Genomic DNA, 17,472 nt, shown 5'->3' on the forward strand with positions numbered 1-17,472 from the left:
ATTTCGAAAACGACTCATGAACAGCTTTAATAACACCAGACAGGGTTGATTTATAGGATATCATCTACCTAAAATAAAACAATACACTGTATAAGTCATTGGCCTGGTGGCAAAATGTCCCAGTCATGCTGTGTTCCTGTGTTGGTGAATCGAGTAGAATATCGACAGTATTTCGATGTGTAGTGGGTATCGTATCTGTCTCCATGGGTTTGATCCAGACAATGTGACATTCAGACCCTGAGTGAGTTTGTGATGTCTTTATTAATTTCTCAAACCACCAAACGCACTTGTTTTCTGACCTCCTCTCATCATATTTATATTTTTTATTTGTTTATTTATTTTATACCGAGGACCTTGGATGTCATTTTCTGACATCAAGTCGAGAAATCCACTTGTCATGTAGACTGGTCTTTGTCCTGGTATCTGGACAGGAATAATTCGAAATAAGCCTTAATAATATAATAACATGGGCAAGAAGTGCACTTCTTGACCATGTTATTATATTATTAAGGCTTATTTCGAATTTGATATTTCCAACTGTGACAGGAAAATATAAATTTGAATATAAATAAATTATAAATTTATTCATTAATAATAATAATAATAATAATAATAATAATAATAATAATAATGTTGTTGTTGTGGTGTGAATCTTTGGGATAAAATGATGCTTCTCTCCAGGACTGAACATGTCGATTTTCCCCCCTGACATTTCGTTTCGAATATAAACTATTGAAACAAAATCTCATTTCGACAAACGGATCAAACGCGTCCTGAGCCTTGGTGAAATTGTTGCTCGCAGGTGATTGGCTGCCGACTTCGGGCCCATGTAGGGATGGACCTTTTGGATAAAAGGACATTTTCTGGGGGGGGGTCGCGTGTATTTGCACTGGTGAATTCCTGTGCACAAGGGAAGCGGGGGACTATCCTCAGAGGCACCATGACGGGGAAGGAAGGGGCTGTGTTATCGGAGAGTATGAACAAACCGAAATTAGTTGAAAACGGAGGGAATAGCAACCCGCTCTTGTCAAAGAGCATCGCATCACACGCACCCAGGTGCACGGGCTTCGGCATCCAGGAGATTTTGGGGTTGAATAAGGAGGCGTCCTCGGCGCCTCGGAGCGCGCTGGACTCCATCCCCGGGGGCGCGCACTTGCTGGCCGCGCGCTCCGTACTTGGCCCTGCTGCCGTCGGGGTCGGTATGGGATTCATCGGCCCCGGGGGTATTCCGTCCTTCTACAGGCAGCCCTCGTTTCTGGATGTCCTGTCAGACGCGCAGAACGTCCATCTCCAACCTCTCAACAAGACAGCACCTCAGGAGGTCGGACAGTCTGCCAGCTCAGGTACGAGTCTCATAACACACACACACACACACACACACACACACACACACACACACACACACACACGGGCCTTGTTGTGTAGATGCTCCAACCTGGTGCTACAGATTTGTGTTGATTCTGCATTTCTACCATCTTTATACGAGGTGCAAGAGAATGAATAACAAATTTTGAGGAATTTTTTTTCATCATCACCTTCTCCATCCTCTCTTCCATTTTCTTCTTCTTATTATTATTATTATCATCATTATTATCGAGGCAAATTATTGGTGAGTCAATATAATTTAATATTCAAACGAATGTAATTCTGGCCTCAGCAGAACAGCAACACTACATATGGAGTCATGGGTTTATTTTGAGGTAATTGATGCTGATGAGTTCAACAGGCCAGAAAAACTGCTCCACAGAGGCGCTTATTCTGCAAATTCAAGTTTCTGCTCGCGGCCACAAACGCTGTGTTTCTGAATTTTATAGACTCAGAGGATGTTTCTTCGAGTGAACGAAAAACATCCAAGTCTTCCCTGGGCCAGAGCAAGAAGCGAAAGAAGAGGCGACATAGGTAATTATTCAGAGCTTTATGATTTTACAGAATAGAGATTAATCTTCACTGAATTAGATGTACACTTTAAATCGGCTAGATCTAGTTTATAAATTCAGATGAAGACTATACTTTGTTCTGTTGACACCATCATGTAAACATAGGCATTTGAAGAGAATTATCTGTAAATATTCTCATATATATAGTATGTGTTGTACACTATAGTTTAATATGGTATTGCAATACTGTATTATACAATGTTATAATAATAATAATAAATACTATTATTACTGTTCGTGTTATTATAATAGTAATAGATCTGTATATTTAGTAACATAACAGGAATGATGGAAAACTTATCTTCTCCATCGCAGTATGAATTGCACTTGGACTTGAGCTGGTGTAAGAGTTTATAAACCAAGAGCTCATGCAGCTTCAAAGGCAATAATGTGGCCGAGTGAACTTGTTATTAGCTGGAAAGGTGATGTCGAGTTTAACACTTCAGTGCTCGTTTATATACCGTTATAGTCCTTTAAAAATAAAAAAAGAACTGATTTTAAGAATCTCAGCTTTGTTCGATTGTGTATAAAAAAACAATAATAAAGGATTGATGTCTATTGCGGTGTTATAATAACTGAAGCAAATCTTATTACTAGAGTTTACATTCAGAGTAATGCACACTGACCTACTTTACCACTGGCATTTACAGACCCAGTACCTTCACAGTGCAACAGGCCACAGTGTTCACACTGAATATACTGCATTATACTTATAACTACACCCAGTTTAATAACGAGTCTCTCCTCGCCCTGAACAACTACACAGGAAAAGGATTCTAACATTTAACCTGTTGGCCTTAAAAAGATTCTCAGTAAACATTTTAACACTGTTAAGATAATACAGGGCTGAAGTCTTTGTTTCCTATTATTAATTTAGTTTCATTTCGTTATTTTGTGTCACCTAAATGGAGAAATATTATTGAGTGTAGAATATTGTTTAGGAAGTGTTTCAGGAATTTCAGCTGAGTATAGGCTATTTCTTCTTTTATAGGACAATATTTACCTCTTATCAACTGGAAGAACTGGAGAAAGCTTTTAATGAAGCTCACTATCCAGATGTGTATGCCAGGGAGATGCTGGCTATGAAGACTGAACTACCAGAAGACAGAATACAGGTAATTTAGCCTATTATAAGGCATGCTATAGACCCTTATGTCATTTTCTGTTAAACGGAATTAATTCTGTAATTTGCTATAAGAGAATACAGGGAATTATCATTTCATATCAGACACGTGGAGGAAATAATAATAATAATAATAATAATAATAATAATAATAATAATAATAATAATATACAGTACCGATAATTCTGTATGTCTATTGTTTTTATTATTATACATTATGGCCATCTGCCATCCCTGAAACGATGTTGAAACTGAAAACCTTTCTTCATCGCGTCCACTACATGTTTTGTACAATTCATTTTTATTCTCTATCTTTATGTCGTAAATAAAATAATAATAATAATAATAATAATTTTAAAAAATGTTGGTTCAGTTTTAAAACCAGTTGGCTTTAGTCCGTGTTAATGTAACATTTCGTGCCTTTTATTTGATCAATCTTTATACTTTGAGTCTAAAATAGTAAATATTATTGATGAAATTTGTTTTTTGGCAAAGGAAGTAAAATTGAAATTTCTCTGATCTTATTTGTGTGGTCTGTAACATAGTGCTCTGCCTGGGTTAAGATATTTTACCTTTGTATGAATGATATGCGGATATTTAATCCGACTCTTACCGATTGTTTTTAATCATGTTTCTTTTACAACACGATTATATGTGTAAATTAAAACATGCATTGGTGGACCGTTTTGCTGCGTTGTAATAATAATAATAATAATAATAATAATCATAATAATCATAATAATAATAATTTCGCATTTTTGATCATTCCTAAAGCCAGCAATTCAGAAATGGTGCTTATTGGATGCTTTTGCTTCATCATACAGATAGAAAGAAAAAAATGCAATAAATCATAATTTGATACTGAATGGAAAAAAAATCAGTATAAAATATTTTTCGTTGCTGAAAACCTCTAGAATTTCTTTGGCCTCCAGAGAGGTTATTGGTATTTGTCCCTCATGCATTTATACTAAGTGTTTTAGTGGTTGCAGTAGCAGTGATAAAGGGTGACTCAATTTGCAAGCTACTGCAGGAAGGGATCAGTTCGATTTTTTTTTTTTTGACCAAGGTTAAAATATTTGGCGTGGTGTGTCCGATAGTGCAGGTGATCCTGCTGGCTTTCAGTGCACTTTTACACTGTGAGCCTTTCAGAGGCTGATTCTGTCTCAGGTTTTGCTCCATCAGGTGGAACTGAAGCCCATCAGTCAGCACCTAACGAGCCTTGAAAGTAAAGCTTGCCGTTTCTCTGTGTTATTCGGACACATCATTTCTCATCGGCCTCGTGATGAACGTGAAACAATTTTCGTCTTGGAGCGCGAGCGCTAACGACCTAATCAAGCAATCACGGCGGAAGGAGATTGCGGGGTGACCCGAGCCATCCATCTGCCCACGCGCCTTTTTAATCTCGCCCTCATTATAGCTCCTCTCGATGAATAAATAATACGGAAATAAATAAATAAATAAATAAGAGCTGCTTGCAGTCCTAAGTAAGATTAACATCTAATTTTCTCATCGAGTGTAATTAGTTAAATCAGACGAGCCCGCTGAGTGGGGAGCGGAGCGGAGCGGAGGCGCACTGCGGCTTCACATGAAATAACTCCATTGAATTTATTAGCGCGGGTCAATGGCGCTGCTCCCCTGGGCGCTGCTCGTTTAATTTCCCGTGATATTTGCCCGCCTGTCCACCATCGATTGGGCCTGAAATTAACTTATTTTTCAATCAGCCTCGGCGTGCCCTAGGGGTCGCTTCTCCTCGCTGTCTCCGCCTGCTTTTCTTTCCCGAGACCGATAACCAATTTCACTTGCATGAAATGAGAGCCATCTTCAGGAGCCCATAGAAAAATTCCAAAATGGTTGGATAATTTCCTATCCAATGGGTCTGTGTGGAGCTCGGAATTGGCCCCGCCCCTGCAGGTCCAAGCCAGTACCTCACTGGGCGGCGACACCCCTGCGACTAGTTGGAGACACAACAATTGCGATAAAATATGCGAATTAGCAACAATTTTCACTTGGAATCACACTGAATTGATATTCACATATTTTATCGCAATTGTTGTGTCTCCGACTAGTCACAGCCCAGTGAGATAAGCCAGGATCTCACTGGGCTGCGACAAATTGCGAACGTTGTTTGAGAGAGAGTTTCAAAAGTGTCTTGAAACATTTGCGGGGCTTCTCAATTTCCTCACAGGAGTCGCAAAGTGTCACCCCTTCGTCGCTGAAATTTTGAACATGTTCAAAAAATCCGTGCGACAAAATTTCTCTCAAAATAGCCGTAAATGCGTCGCTGGCGTCACAAAGCCGTCATGAACCCTTCTCAAGTCAGTTTCTGTGAGACAGGAACAGTGGCGGCTCCAGAGATTTTTCCTTAGGGTGGCAAAGGAGGGGCATGGGCTCCAGGAGGGAGGCATAGGTTCCAGGAGGGGGGCATAGGTTGTCGATGCAGCAGTTTATGCAAATCATAGAAATCATTTTTACTTACGCTCAAGAAAGACTCACAATCAAGTCATCTTGTCAAATATGTATTGAGCTATTGTACCATCAAAGAAAATGGATTCAACCATCTAAACCATCTTTTCTGAAAGTATATTCCCAAGCAATGAATGGAACTATTCTGCCCTAGCGATGTATCAAAAAATAGACAGATACCGAACGGTTTAGATTGTGGATCTTTACTGAAGACTTCAAACTTATACAGATGTGTTCATCCTTGATTTCTGTAAAACTAAAATAAACAAATTAAGTATATCACTAAACTGAATAGCACACAGGCGAAAACCCGAGCTAGGCTGACCTGCTAGTAATGCTAACACACAAGTTGTTTACTTTCTAAAGCCTATCACTTTACAAAACTATTAGCTTTCATTTCGTTGCCTAGCATACACAGAAAGTAAAACAACTTACAGGTATAGCTACTACCGGAACCTAGCGAGACAGCACTCCATACATCCAACCACGTTGCCTCATCAGAAGTCGAGTATTCAGAAGAATCATAGCAGAAGAACGTCTCTCTCTGGGTGAAACTGTTTCAAAATTCCGGGGGTGGTGTGGTGTGTGAAATAATGTAAATAATGGTGAGATGAGGGCTTAGTATCTCTGTAGATAGATAATTGAATTTCAAAAATGTGTTTTAATAAATAATTCTTTTTAAAATAGGGGGGCAACTGGGGTGGCAAGACATATTTTTACAGTGGCAACTGCCACCTTTTGCCACTCCTTAAAACCGCGCCTGGACAGGAAGTGCGAGTGTATATCTCAGTGGGCTGCGACAGCCCGCAACTAGTTGGAGACACAACAATTGCGATAAAATATGCGTATATCAATTCAGTGTGATTCCAAGTGAAAATTTGCATATTTTATCGCAATTGTGTCTCCAACTATAGTCGCAGGCTGTCGCATCCCAGTGAGATACTACCCATACTCTAGCACTTCCTGTCTCACGGAAACTGACTTGAGAAGGGTTCACGACGGCTTTGCGACACCAGCGATGCATTTGTGGCTATTTTGAGAGAAATTTTGTCACACGAATTTTTTGAACATGTTCAAAATTTCAGCGACGAAGGAGCGACACTTTGCGACTCATGCGAGGAAATTGAGAAGCCCCACGAATGTTTCAAGACACTTTTGAAACTCTCTCGCGAATGACGTTCACAATTTGGTGCAAGCTGTCACAGCACAGTGAGATACTGGCTTAAGAGCACGCGAGGTGGAGAACCTGCTCAGCGTTGCCACCAGAGTAGGAGTCTCCACCATGCATGAACATCTGCATTAGCATTATTTTAGGGACCTATGGCCATCTTGTCATTTCCAGAAATCTGAACATGCATGAGGGCTTGTCACTTGGCCGGCCCAGTATGGCTGTGTTCAGGAAAAAAAAAATCAGTATTTCAGAAAATCATAAAGGATTTTTCACCATCAGTAATGTTTTCATTTTCTATAGTAGCCTCTTCGATCTTGATTATAGGAGAATGTGGTTGTCTTAGATTAAATCCATCCATCCATCCATCCATCCATCCATCCATCCATCCAATTGGTCTTCACTGTGGGTTCACACATCTAACCCATCCACAGGTTTGGTTCCAGAATCGTCGAGCCAAATGGAGAAAGAGGGAGAAGTGCTGGGGCCGCAGCAGCGTGATGGCTGAATATGGGCTGTATGGGGCCATGGTGCGTCACTCCATTCCTCTTCCAGAGTCTATACTGAAGTCTGCCAAGGATGGAATTATGGATTCCTGTGCCCCCTGGCTACTAGGTACATAAATAATCCATGTTAAAAATGTAAATATGGAAGTAAGTAAATAAAGAGAGAGAGAGAGCTATCACCAGGAGATTAAGAGTTTGAATCCTGATGATGTCATTGCCAAGACTGCATAATTGGCCCTGCCCTCTGGTTGGGAAAGATGGCCTTCCTCTCTTCCCATGCGGATTAAGTATCCTGCGTACAGGTGGAAATTGGCTAAGACTAAACTGAAAGAAAACTGAGGAAATTGTATTAAAATTCTGCAAGGCTCAACAGTGTTATAAACGGAGATATTTATGTTTCAGAAGTGGTTTTTTTTTTTTGAGACATGGATGCTTCTGATCTGGAGACACATCTTGAAATATTTTTTTCACTAGTAAGAATTTTTTTTGCACAAAGCATTTCTGTGTGTATTACTAGGCTTGATTCTTTAAGTGATATTTGGTTTTGGAGACTATAATTGCAACGGAGAAAATGATAAGAAATTGCTCTTTTGTTGTCACTTTCATTCATTCTATCATCTTCAGTAATCACTTTTCCTGGTCAGGGTTGCAGTGGATCCAGAGTCTATCCCAGGAACACTGGGCAGAAGGCAGTAATACACCCTGGATGGAACTCATTTGTAGTTTGTTCAAATTTAGTAGTTTACATCGTTCTTTGACCCTAACACACAATAAATAACCACTGGATGGGGTTTTTAATGAACAAACAACTAATCTTTTTTTATACGGGATTCTGTGCACATGGAAAACCAGCTTCTATGCTAATATGCTTTGTGTATGTACAGTAACTGCTAAAGTGCCGAACTTGAAGCTCTCTAAATAAAGACCACTGCACTCAAATTCTTCTCAACATCATACCCTTCATACAAATAAAATCCGCCAAGCCTCAGGTTAATAGTTAGGGGGCCGGTTCACCCTTCCCAGGATCCTCTGCACCAAGTAGTTGAGTTGCCATATTCAATGCTAGCAATATTCCAAAACCAATCCACAACAATTCAGTGACATCCTAGGCCATAGATCTAAAACTGCAACATGAAATTGAAGATCTTTTGTCAAAGTATCGAGTTTGTAAATTCTGTCAAACAGTCCATTCCGTTTTCAGATGGATATGACGTTGTAATGGAACAGAACCAGCCTCGGCTGTCTCGTGGGTGGCCACAAAGGAAAGAAAAGATAAGGTTGTTGGTGGTTTTTTTTCAGAGCTTCCACATATGACACATAGATGAAGAAAAAGTTCAAGATGGGTTTTAAAGAGCTCACTAACAGTGAATTTGCTGAGGTTTGGCTGCAGAAAGAGCGAACTGAGTAATGGTTATGTGCTTTCAAAGTGCAGTGACCTGCATGTAAATATAAACAATGAACTGGATTCTGGGAAGGGTGAACTGGCCCCTTTAAGGCTTACTCATGTAACATTTTCTACTGCAGATTTTTTTTTTAACTCAATTGGCTTAAAGTTCGAAGGTCCACACTCAATCATTCACTTCATGTCAAAACACACACTTTTCTTTTTTCACTAGTATGTATACAGAAAAAGAAAGTTAGGTGTTTGTTTGTTTGTTTGTTTGTTTGTATTGCCACAGTGAGGAAGTATTCAGGTTTTTGTTTAAAAAAAAAACAGTTTAGAGTAAGATGGAACCACTAGTTTTCTCTTTGCAGTTTGATGGCAGAACTGCTGAACTTTGCATAATGCTCAAATATTTAAAATATTCAAAGCAATGTCCTACTTTAACACCTGTACACAGCACCCCTGGGCTGTTAGTTTTATTTCTCTGTTTTTCAGAAAGCTTTGCTGCGCCTAAAGACATACAGTGTCCTCCATGATTATTGGCACCAGTTGTAAAGATTGGTAAAAAAGCATTAGGGGAAAAAAAAAATCACCTTTTAGTGAAGTCGCTTCATCTCACAGTGAGAAAATGAGAAAAATCTGACCTTTAATTGAAATACATTTATTGAGAGAAAAACAAATCCCTCATCAAGAAATCATTATTTTCAACAAAAACACATGTGATGGCTGCACGGTGGTGTAGTGGTTAGCGCTGTCGCCTCACAGCAAGAAGGTCCGGGTTTGAGCCCCGTGGCCGGCGAGGGCCTTTCTGTGTGGAGTTTGCATGTTCTCCCCGTGTCCGCGTGGGTTTCCTCCGGGTGCTCCGGTTTCCCCACACAGTCCAAAGACATACAGGTTAGGCTAACTGGTGACTCTAAATTGACCGTAGGTGTGAATGGTTGTCTGTGTCTATGTGTCAGCCCTGTGATGACCTGGCGACTTGTCCAGGGTGTACCCCGCCTTTCGCCCGTAGTCAGCTGGGATAGGCTCCAGCTTGCCTGCGACCCTGTAGAACAGGATAAAGCGGCTAGAGATAATGAGATGGGGAAAAACACGTGTATACCCCACTTATTGGCACCCTGCAGTTAACACTTTGTACAGCCTCCCTTTATACAGCACTGAGTCTTCTCCTGTAACGTTTTATAAGGTTGGAGATACAGAGCAGGGCATCTGCAACCATTCCTCTATACACAATCTCTCCGGATCATCCAGTGTCCTCAGCCCTCTCTTGTACACTTCAGCTCACCTCACAAGTTTTCAGGAGTCCATGATGCCATGTACCCTAACAAGGTTTTCAGGGCCTTTGAAGGAAAAACAGCCCCAAAACATCACACAACTTCCACCATATTTTACAGTTGGGATCAAGTTCTTTTCATTATAGCCATCCTTCTTTTTACACCAAACCCACCTTGAGTGAGTGTTGCCAAAAAGCTCCATTTTTGTTCCATCAGACCATAGAACACGGTTCCAGTCAAAGTTATAGTAGCGTTTCGCAAACTTCAGGCGCTTATGTTTGTGGTTAACTGACAGAAAAGGATTTTTTTCTGGCAAACCTTCCAAATAATCTGATGGTGGTTTTGGAGACTTGAAAACCCTAAGATTTTACTTTTTCTTGTAACTCACCAACAGTGATCCTTGGGATTTTTTTTGCCTTTCTTATCATCCTCCTCACTGTACTGTATGTGGGGGCAAAATAAACGTGGGTCCTCTTCCAGGCAAGTTTGTAACAGTTCCAGTTGGTGTCCACGTTTTTATTATTATTGCCCTAACAGCAGAAATGGACGTTTTCAGGCGAATAGCTATTTTTTATAATTATTCCCTGACCTATGACGGTCAACGCACTTCTCTCTCATTTGGTTTGTGCGTTCTCTTATCTTTCCCATGTTGATGGATGACTAAGGGAATTTGGCCTCTGTGTCACCTCATATTTGTTCCCCAGTTAATCAGGAAGTCATGAATTACAGCTTGAAAGTTCCTACACACTCCAATCAACTCAAAAATGTACAATTTAAATGAGAAACATGCTTCAGTTACATAGTGTTCACTATAATTTCCAGAGGTACCAATGATAGTGGCATGAGTGTTTTTGTTGAAAATAATTATTTCTTGATGAGGGATTTGTTTTTCTCTAAATACATTTTTTCAATTAAAGGTTGGATTTTTTTTTCATTATTTCAGTGCGAGATGAAGCTACTTCACCAAAAGGTGGATTATTTCTAACCCTTTTACTAATCTTTACAAGGAGCGCCAATAATCATGGAGGGTACTGTACACAAATACTGCAACATCACAGTATACATTATAATTATATATATATATATATATATATATATATATATAAGTTGACTACATGTTTAACAGTTCAAAAAGAGACACTATTTGGAGACGACCAGCAGTATTTTTCAACAGGGAACAAAAATTGTGATTGAATATGGGTTTTGTGATGCGTATCAAGAGACTCACGCGTGCTGTTATAACTATTTCCATCATCATTGGTTATATATTCCCACTCTTTTCAATACAAAGATTGCCATCCAATCATCTACAGTGCAGGAGAGACACATTAACACTATAATAGTAATACAATTACTCCAAGACAATCAGAAAATATTCATATCAGCTCAATAAGTCCAACAGATTACAGTTACATTTATTTATTTGGTAGGTGCTTATCAAAAGTTAGAATATGATTCAAGCATAAATACATGCAAGAGCCAGGAACTTTCACTGACTGACCAGAAACATGTAAAACGCAGGACAAAAAGAAGACACCACAACTAAACATGGGAGTTAGACCCTATTACTCAGAAGTACTCCAACTCCAGTCATTAAGTCACTAGTAGTTTACCAGTTCTAATCCTTAGTCACTTGTCGTTTACCAGTTCAAATGTCTTTCCAATCCCCAGGCACTTCTCTAAATCCGAATCCCTCATCGTTCTTTGCAGGGATGCACAAAAAATCACTGGAGGCAGTGTCCGGTACATCGAGCCGGAAACCAGACATCCCACAGCATCCAAACAATGGCAACATTGACGATACTGATACAGAGGAGAGGAGGAGCGAATCACCCATGTCTAAAGAGGAACTGAGGGAAAACAGCATTGCTGCTCTCAGGGCCAAAGCACAGGAGCACAGTGCCAAAGTGCTGGGGACAGTGTCTAGCAAGAGACTCGAGCATAAAACACAGGGAGAAATGGAGGAGAAGTCCAGTGTGGAACACTCAGACTCCCAAGAAGAGAAAGAGAGCTCTTAGATATGCACTTATAACCTTTGATCAAACAGCATTGTGTCTTTCTGTAGCTTTCCTTTAAACAAATCCTGATTATCTCTTCTGTATTTCCTCAGAAACCACAGGCAAACAGTGGATCTCCTCTTACCTAGCTAGTGCTATTTTCTTATTCTCACTTAGAGCTTCAGCTATTTTAATTGATAAGTTCACATGTTGGTTGGAAAATACAGAAAGCATGACATGCTAAAGTTTGTTTTTATTTTATAAGCTGTACTTACCACTAAGTGTCATTTGGGTCTCTCTCTATATATATATGCTAATACAAGAAACAGCTGTAGCCACAATCTGGTCATGTTTGGTGGTATTAATGGTGGGCTCCCAAGGACTCAAACCACATAGAAAACTGATGACATTTTCTTCAAATTTATTAAACATAATACTTTTTTTCCTTTTTAATTATTATTGATACTTTAAAAAGAACCATTTTAAACAGTCCAACATTTCTCTTAAAGTCTGTACACTATGTTTCTTTTTAAAAGCACTTGGTGGTTGGTTCATAAGTTGTATTAGAATGTAATGCTGTACATATTGTAAATAAAGATAGCTTGCTACAGTATTGTTTGAAATACACTTTAATGTACTGTAGTCTTATAATGTGTGGTTATGTTCTGAGTAAAATGTTGATCAGATTATTAAAAAAAACATCTGAAATGTTGACCTACAGTGGTGCTTGAAAGTTTGTGAACCCTTTAGAACTTTCTCTATTTCTGCATAAATATGACCTAAAACAACATCAGATTTTCACACAAGTCCTAAAAGTAGATAAAGAGAACCCAGTTAAACAAATGAGACAAAAAATATTATACTTGGTCATTTATTTATAGAGGAAAATGATCCAATATTACATATCTGTGAGTGGCAAAAGTACATGAACCTTTGCTTTCAGTATCTGGTGTGACCCCCTTGTGCAGCAATAACTGCAGCTAAACGTTTCCGGTAACTGTTGATCAGTCCTGCACACCGGCTTGGAGGAATTTTAGCCCGTTCCTCCGTACAGAACAGCTTCAACTCTGGGATGTTGGTGGGTTTCCTCACATGGACTCCTTGCTTCAGGTCCTTCCACAACATTTCGATTGGATTAAGGCCAGGACTTTGACTTGGCCATTCCAAAACATTAACTTTATTCTTCTTTAACCATTCTTTGGTAGAACGACTTGTGTGCTTAGGGTCGTTGTCTTGCTGCATGACCCACCTTCTCTTGAGATTCAGTTCATGGACAGATGTCCTGACATTTTCCTTTAGAATTCGCTGGTATAATTCAGAATTCATTGTTCCATCAGTGATGGCAAGCTGTTCTGGCCCAGATGCAGCAAAACAGGCCCAAACCATGATACTACCACCACCATGTTTCACAGATGGGATAAGGGTCTTATGCTGGAATGCAGTGTTTTTCTTTCTCCAAACATAACGCTTCTCATTTAAACCAAAAAGTTCTATTTTGGTCTCATCCATCCACAAAACATTTTTCCAATAGCCTTCTGGCTTGTCCATATGATCTTTAGCAAACTGCAGACGAGCAGCAATGTTCTTTTTGGAGAGCAGTGGCTTTCTCCTTGCAACTCTGCCATGCACACCATTGTTGTTCAGTGTTCTCCTGATGGTGGACTCATGAACATTAACATAAGCCAATGTGAGAGAGGCCTTCAGTTGTTTAGAAGTTACCCTGGGGTCCTTTGTGACCTCGCCGACTATTACACGCCTTGCTCTTGGAGTGATCTTTGTTGGTTGACCACTCCTGGGGAGGGGAACAATGGTCTTGAATTTCCTCCATTTGTACACAAGCTGTCTGACTGTGGATTGGTGGAGTCCAAACTCTTTAGAGATGGTTTTGTAACCTTTTCCAGCCTGATGAGCATCAGTAACGCTTTTTCTGAGGTCCTCAGAAATCTCCTTTGTTCGTGCCATGATACACTTTCACAAACATGTGTTGTGAAGATCAGACTTTGATAGATCCCTGTTCTTTAAATAAAACAGGGTGCCCACTCACACCTGATTGTCATCCCATTGATTGAAAACACCTGACTCTAATTTCACCTTCAAATTAACTGCTAATCCTAGAGGTTCACATACTTTTGTCACTCACAGATGTCATATTAGATCATTTTCCTCAATAAATAAGTGACCAAGTATAATATTTTCGTCTCATTTGTTTAACTGGGTTCTCTTTATCTACTTTCAGGACTTATGTGAAAATTTGATGTTGTTTTAGGTCATATTTATTTATGCAGAAATATAGAAAATTCTAAAGGGTTCACAAACTTTCAAGCACCACTGTATGCCTTTTATATGGGAACAATGATAAAAGCTCAAATCTTCATGAAGTTTTTAAAGAATCCAAATGTAATTTTGAAACCCAAAAACATATAGAAACACTATGAGGAAAATATTCCAATCAGATGGGGACTGCTTCCACCTGAGCTTCACACTGGTAATCAACTACAAATGATATGAACAATATGCTAATCATGAAAAACAGCATGCAAAAAAATAATAGCTCGTTTACCCTGAGTAGTATTTTTAATTGTTTATGTTCTTGGATTTCAATTTAATTCAGCTGTATGTATGATAAATAACATTTGATAAACACATGCAGCGCTGTTTTATGGGAGTTATGTTCCACTTGACATTTTCGGTGCCACAACCTGTTAGGCCCGATGTGCCCTTTTCCTCTATATATTGTCTGAGTGACTGTGTGTGTCCGTGACTATAATCTGCCACATTCCTGAGGTCTCAATCTAGTTAGATTAAAAAGCAGGACCAGTGCATGGCAGGCATATGGAGAGAGCATGAACGCAGCATTGGATATGGTGCTCTCGGTCTAAAACACATGCACCAGTGCTCATGCTCACTCTAGATCTTATGATGATAAATTATTTTATCCTTCATGTGTTTTATTCCTCATGTAACCTTGTAAATATGTAAATCTTTATTCCTCAGTAAAATACTTCTATTAGTTGAACTGGAAATGTCTGTTAAGTGGAGTAGTCTATTCATTGTGGTCTCTCTCTCTCTCTCTCTCTCTCTCACACACACACACACACACACACCTGGGCAGCTGATCCTATCCTGCCCTTATTATTGAAGGCTGTCAACAGATTATTGATACACACTGTTAATTCATTCCTAATTTAATTTACTTAGTGCCCATGTAATTAATTAGTTGCCATCTGTAGTGATAAAGCTGAGCGTATAAAGTAACAAACTATATCCCATTTTCAGCTGATTATATATGATGTACAATGATACAGGTTTGGAAACTACTCCATCGCTTACTGTTTTGAACAAAAATTACACTATTTTCTTCAAACACAACTTGTGTGTTAGCTACTGTAATGCAATGCTGTGCCAACACTAATACCTGCACCTCTGTGGTACAAAAGCATCATTATTTCATACTGTTTTTCTTACAGAGATGTTTCTGACATCATCCCCTGCTAAACTCTTATTTCTCCCTGCAATGTGTTGATGCAATGACTATATTATTTATCCTTCGGCAAGCTTTTATTTGCACACTGCCTAATTTTTGAATTGGGAATTAGCCTGCTTTTCATGATTTAAAAAGAAAATTTAACTATTTCCAAAAATTCTTCAATTAGACCTGATAAATGGGGAATTTACAGTTTGTAATCAAAACCTGCAATGCCACATAACCTTTGTTAAAAGCTTAATAAAGCTCCAGCACTGCTCTATTTTCATTTTCGGCTTAAATGAAATGCAGCTAATTGGTCGCCTTTCTGTCATTATGCTTTTGGTGAACCTTAAAAACATTGTGGTTTGGCTAAATTGCTTACTATCCTGGGTCCAGCAATCTACAGTGTTATCTGGTATAACTAGACTTGTGACTTAATAAGACTTCGACAATAAAAGTTCAATTAAATCAGGCAGGTATGTGGGTAGTGCTTTGTAGAGGTCTTATAGATATTTTCTTTATTTGGAATACTGCAACTGCTACTTTCAGTCTTTACAGTTCGTACTATGTCACCCCTCCTAACTACCAGGAAAAACCTGGATACCTTGTGTTGAGGTCTTCCAAGCCATGTGCTGATATATGAGATTGTATTTGCACTTAATGGAGCGTTCTTCAGAAAGGTCGAAGCTAGCAATGTCGAAAATATCACTCATGGCGAGTACATCAGTTGGTTCTTTCACAGGAATACAAACTGCAGTTCCTGCACTTGAGCTACTAGGATGGCAGATAAACTGGTGATTCTCTCAATGACTGGGTCCTCTGGGTCCATCAAAGAGCAGGGACCCATGCACCCTCCTTGCCTGCATTATTGTGCTTAGCCATATAGTGAACTCAGAGCTTCCTAACAGCAAAGCTGACCATGCAGCTCGATTCACTGAGGTTTACAGAGAATGCTAGCCACTCATCACCCCACGTGGATATTATTATGCTTGCTATTCAGATCTTACCATGCGCAGTACTGGTCTCTGTTGAGGATGCTAGGACTGATGACGGCAATCACAGTGATGATTCCCTTAGGTCGGGATTGGACTGGGACCAAAAATCAGCCCTGGCATTTTTGCTGTGTTCCATTTACCTCGGAAGTCTGAAGGCAGAGCTAGGAATAATGTCGCACCTGTTTTGACCACCTTACCATACAAGAAGTCAGAAAACCAAGATGGACACCTCCAGGAAAACCTTTGTTGTGCTATTAGCCATTGTAGCCAATGTTAGTAATACCAGTTGTGGTATTTTGCAAATACAAACACCGTAGCAACATGTCCACAGATAGAAGTTGGACAATACTGTGCGAACAACTCATTTAATGGGATACAAGACAGAAGTGCTAATAAACAGTATATATACTACAGCTTTCACTTACTGTTGATGCACAGAGCAGACATGTTGGAATTTGATGTCAGGAATGGTGAAGGTCTTCCAACTTTCCAAGTTGGAAATCTGACTTCAGGGGGTATTCCTGTTTAAATTTTCAACTGGGAACTCGAAAATTCCAACTTCACAGTCCAACTTCATAGTCCAAACCATTTGGACTATGCAGGCCCACCATAACTGGCCCACCACCAGAAACTGCCCATCTTTTTGTACTCTTTTTAAATATGTGCCCCTTCTGTACATTCCCCAATATCACTACAAACCTGTGTAGTAAGTAGACTGGTCATCCAGTATGAATAATAAATGAATAAATCAATATCAACTTCTAGTTGACTGTAAATGATGGCCTAATCATGGTTAGTAAAATAATAACGTTGGCTAACAATGTTCCTCCTTCATAAAGCAAAGCATTACAGCAACGTTTACAAGATATTTTTAATGCACCAGGCAAAACATGGCGTGCTAGCTAGCTAACTAGCTGTTAGCCAAGTTACCAGTGTGCACAAATAGCTAGTATAACTTAATGTTGACGTTTCTGCACTGGGATTATGCACTTGACAGTAGCCTAATTTAAATGCACAAGCGTTCTATGATTTGGTTATAGTCATCATCATTATCACCTTAAACATCATGACACACTCCCTGTTGAGCCATATTAGCTTGTGCTCACCCTCTACCTTCTAGTCTCAACTTCTAGCCTCTGTCTTTTTTTCACTCACAATT

The 17,472-nt window shown here is 39.4% G+C and overlaps 1 protein-coding gene across 1 annotated transcript; it reads left to right on the top strand.

The window, feature by feature from the left end:
- Window positions 1-940: 940 nt before the first annotated feature.
- On the top strand, window positions 941-12,033 carry vsx2 (visual system homeobox 2). The gene is made up of 5 exons (XM_060933023.1): window positions 941-1,343; window positions 1,815-1,899; window positions 2,929-3,052; window positions 7,126-7,306; window positions 11,566-12,033. The coding sequence occupies exons 1-5, from the start codon at window positions 941-943 to the stop codon at window positions 11,871-11,873; spliced, it is 1,101 nt and encodes a 366-aa protein (XP_060789006.1). The 3' UTR covers window positions 11,874-12,033.
- The last annotated feature ends 5,439 nt before the right edge of the window (window positions 12,034-17,472 follow it).

Source organism: Neoarius graeffei, chromosome 11, assembly GCF_027579695.1.
Source record: "Neoarius graeffei isolate fNeoGra1 chromosome 11, fNeoGra1.pri, whole genome shotgun sequence".
NCBI classification, from domain to species: Eukaryota; Metazoa; Chordata; class Actinopteri; order Siluriformes; family Ariidae; genus Neoarius; species Neoarius graeffei.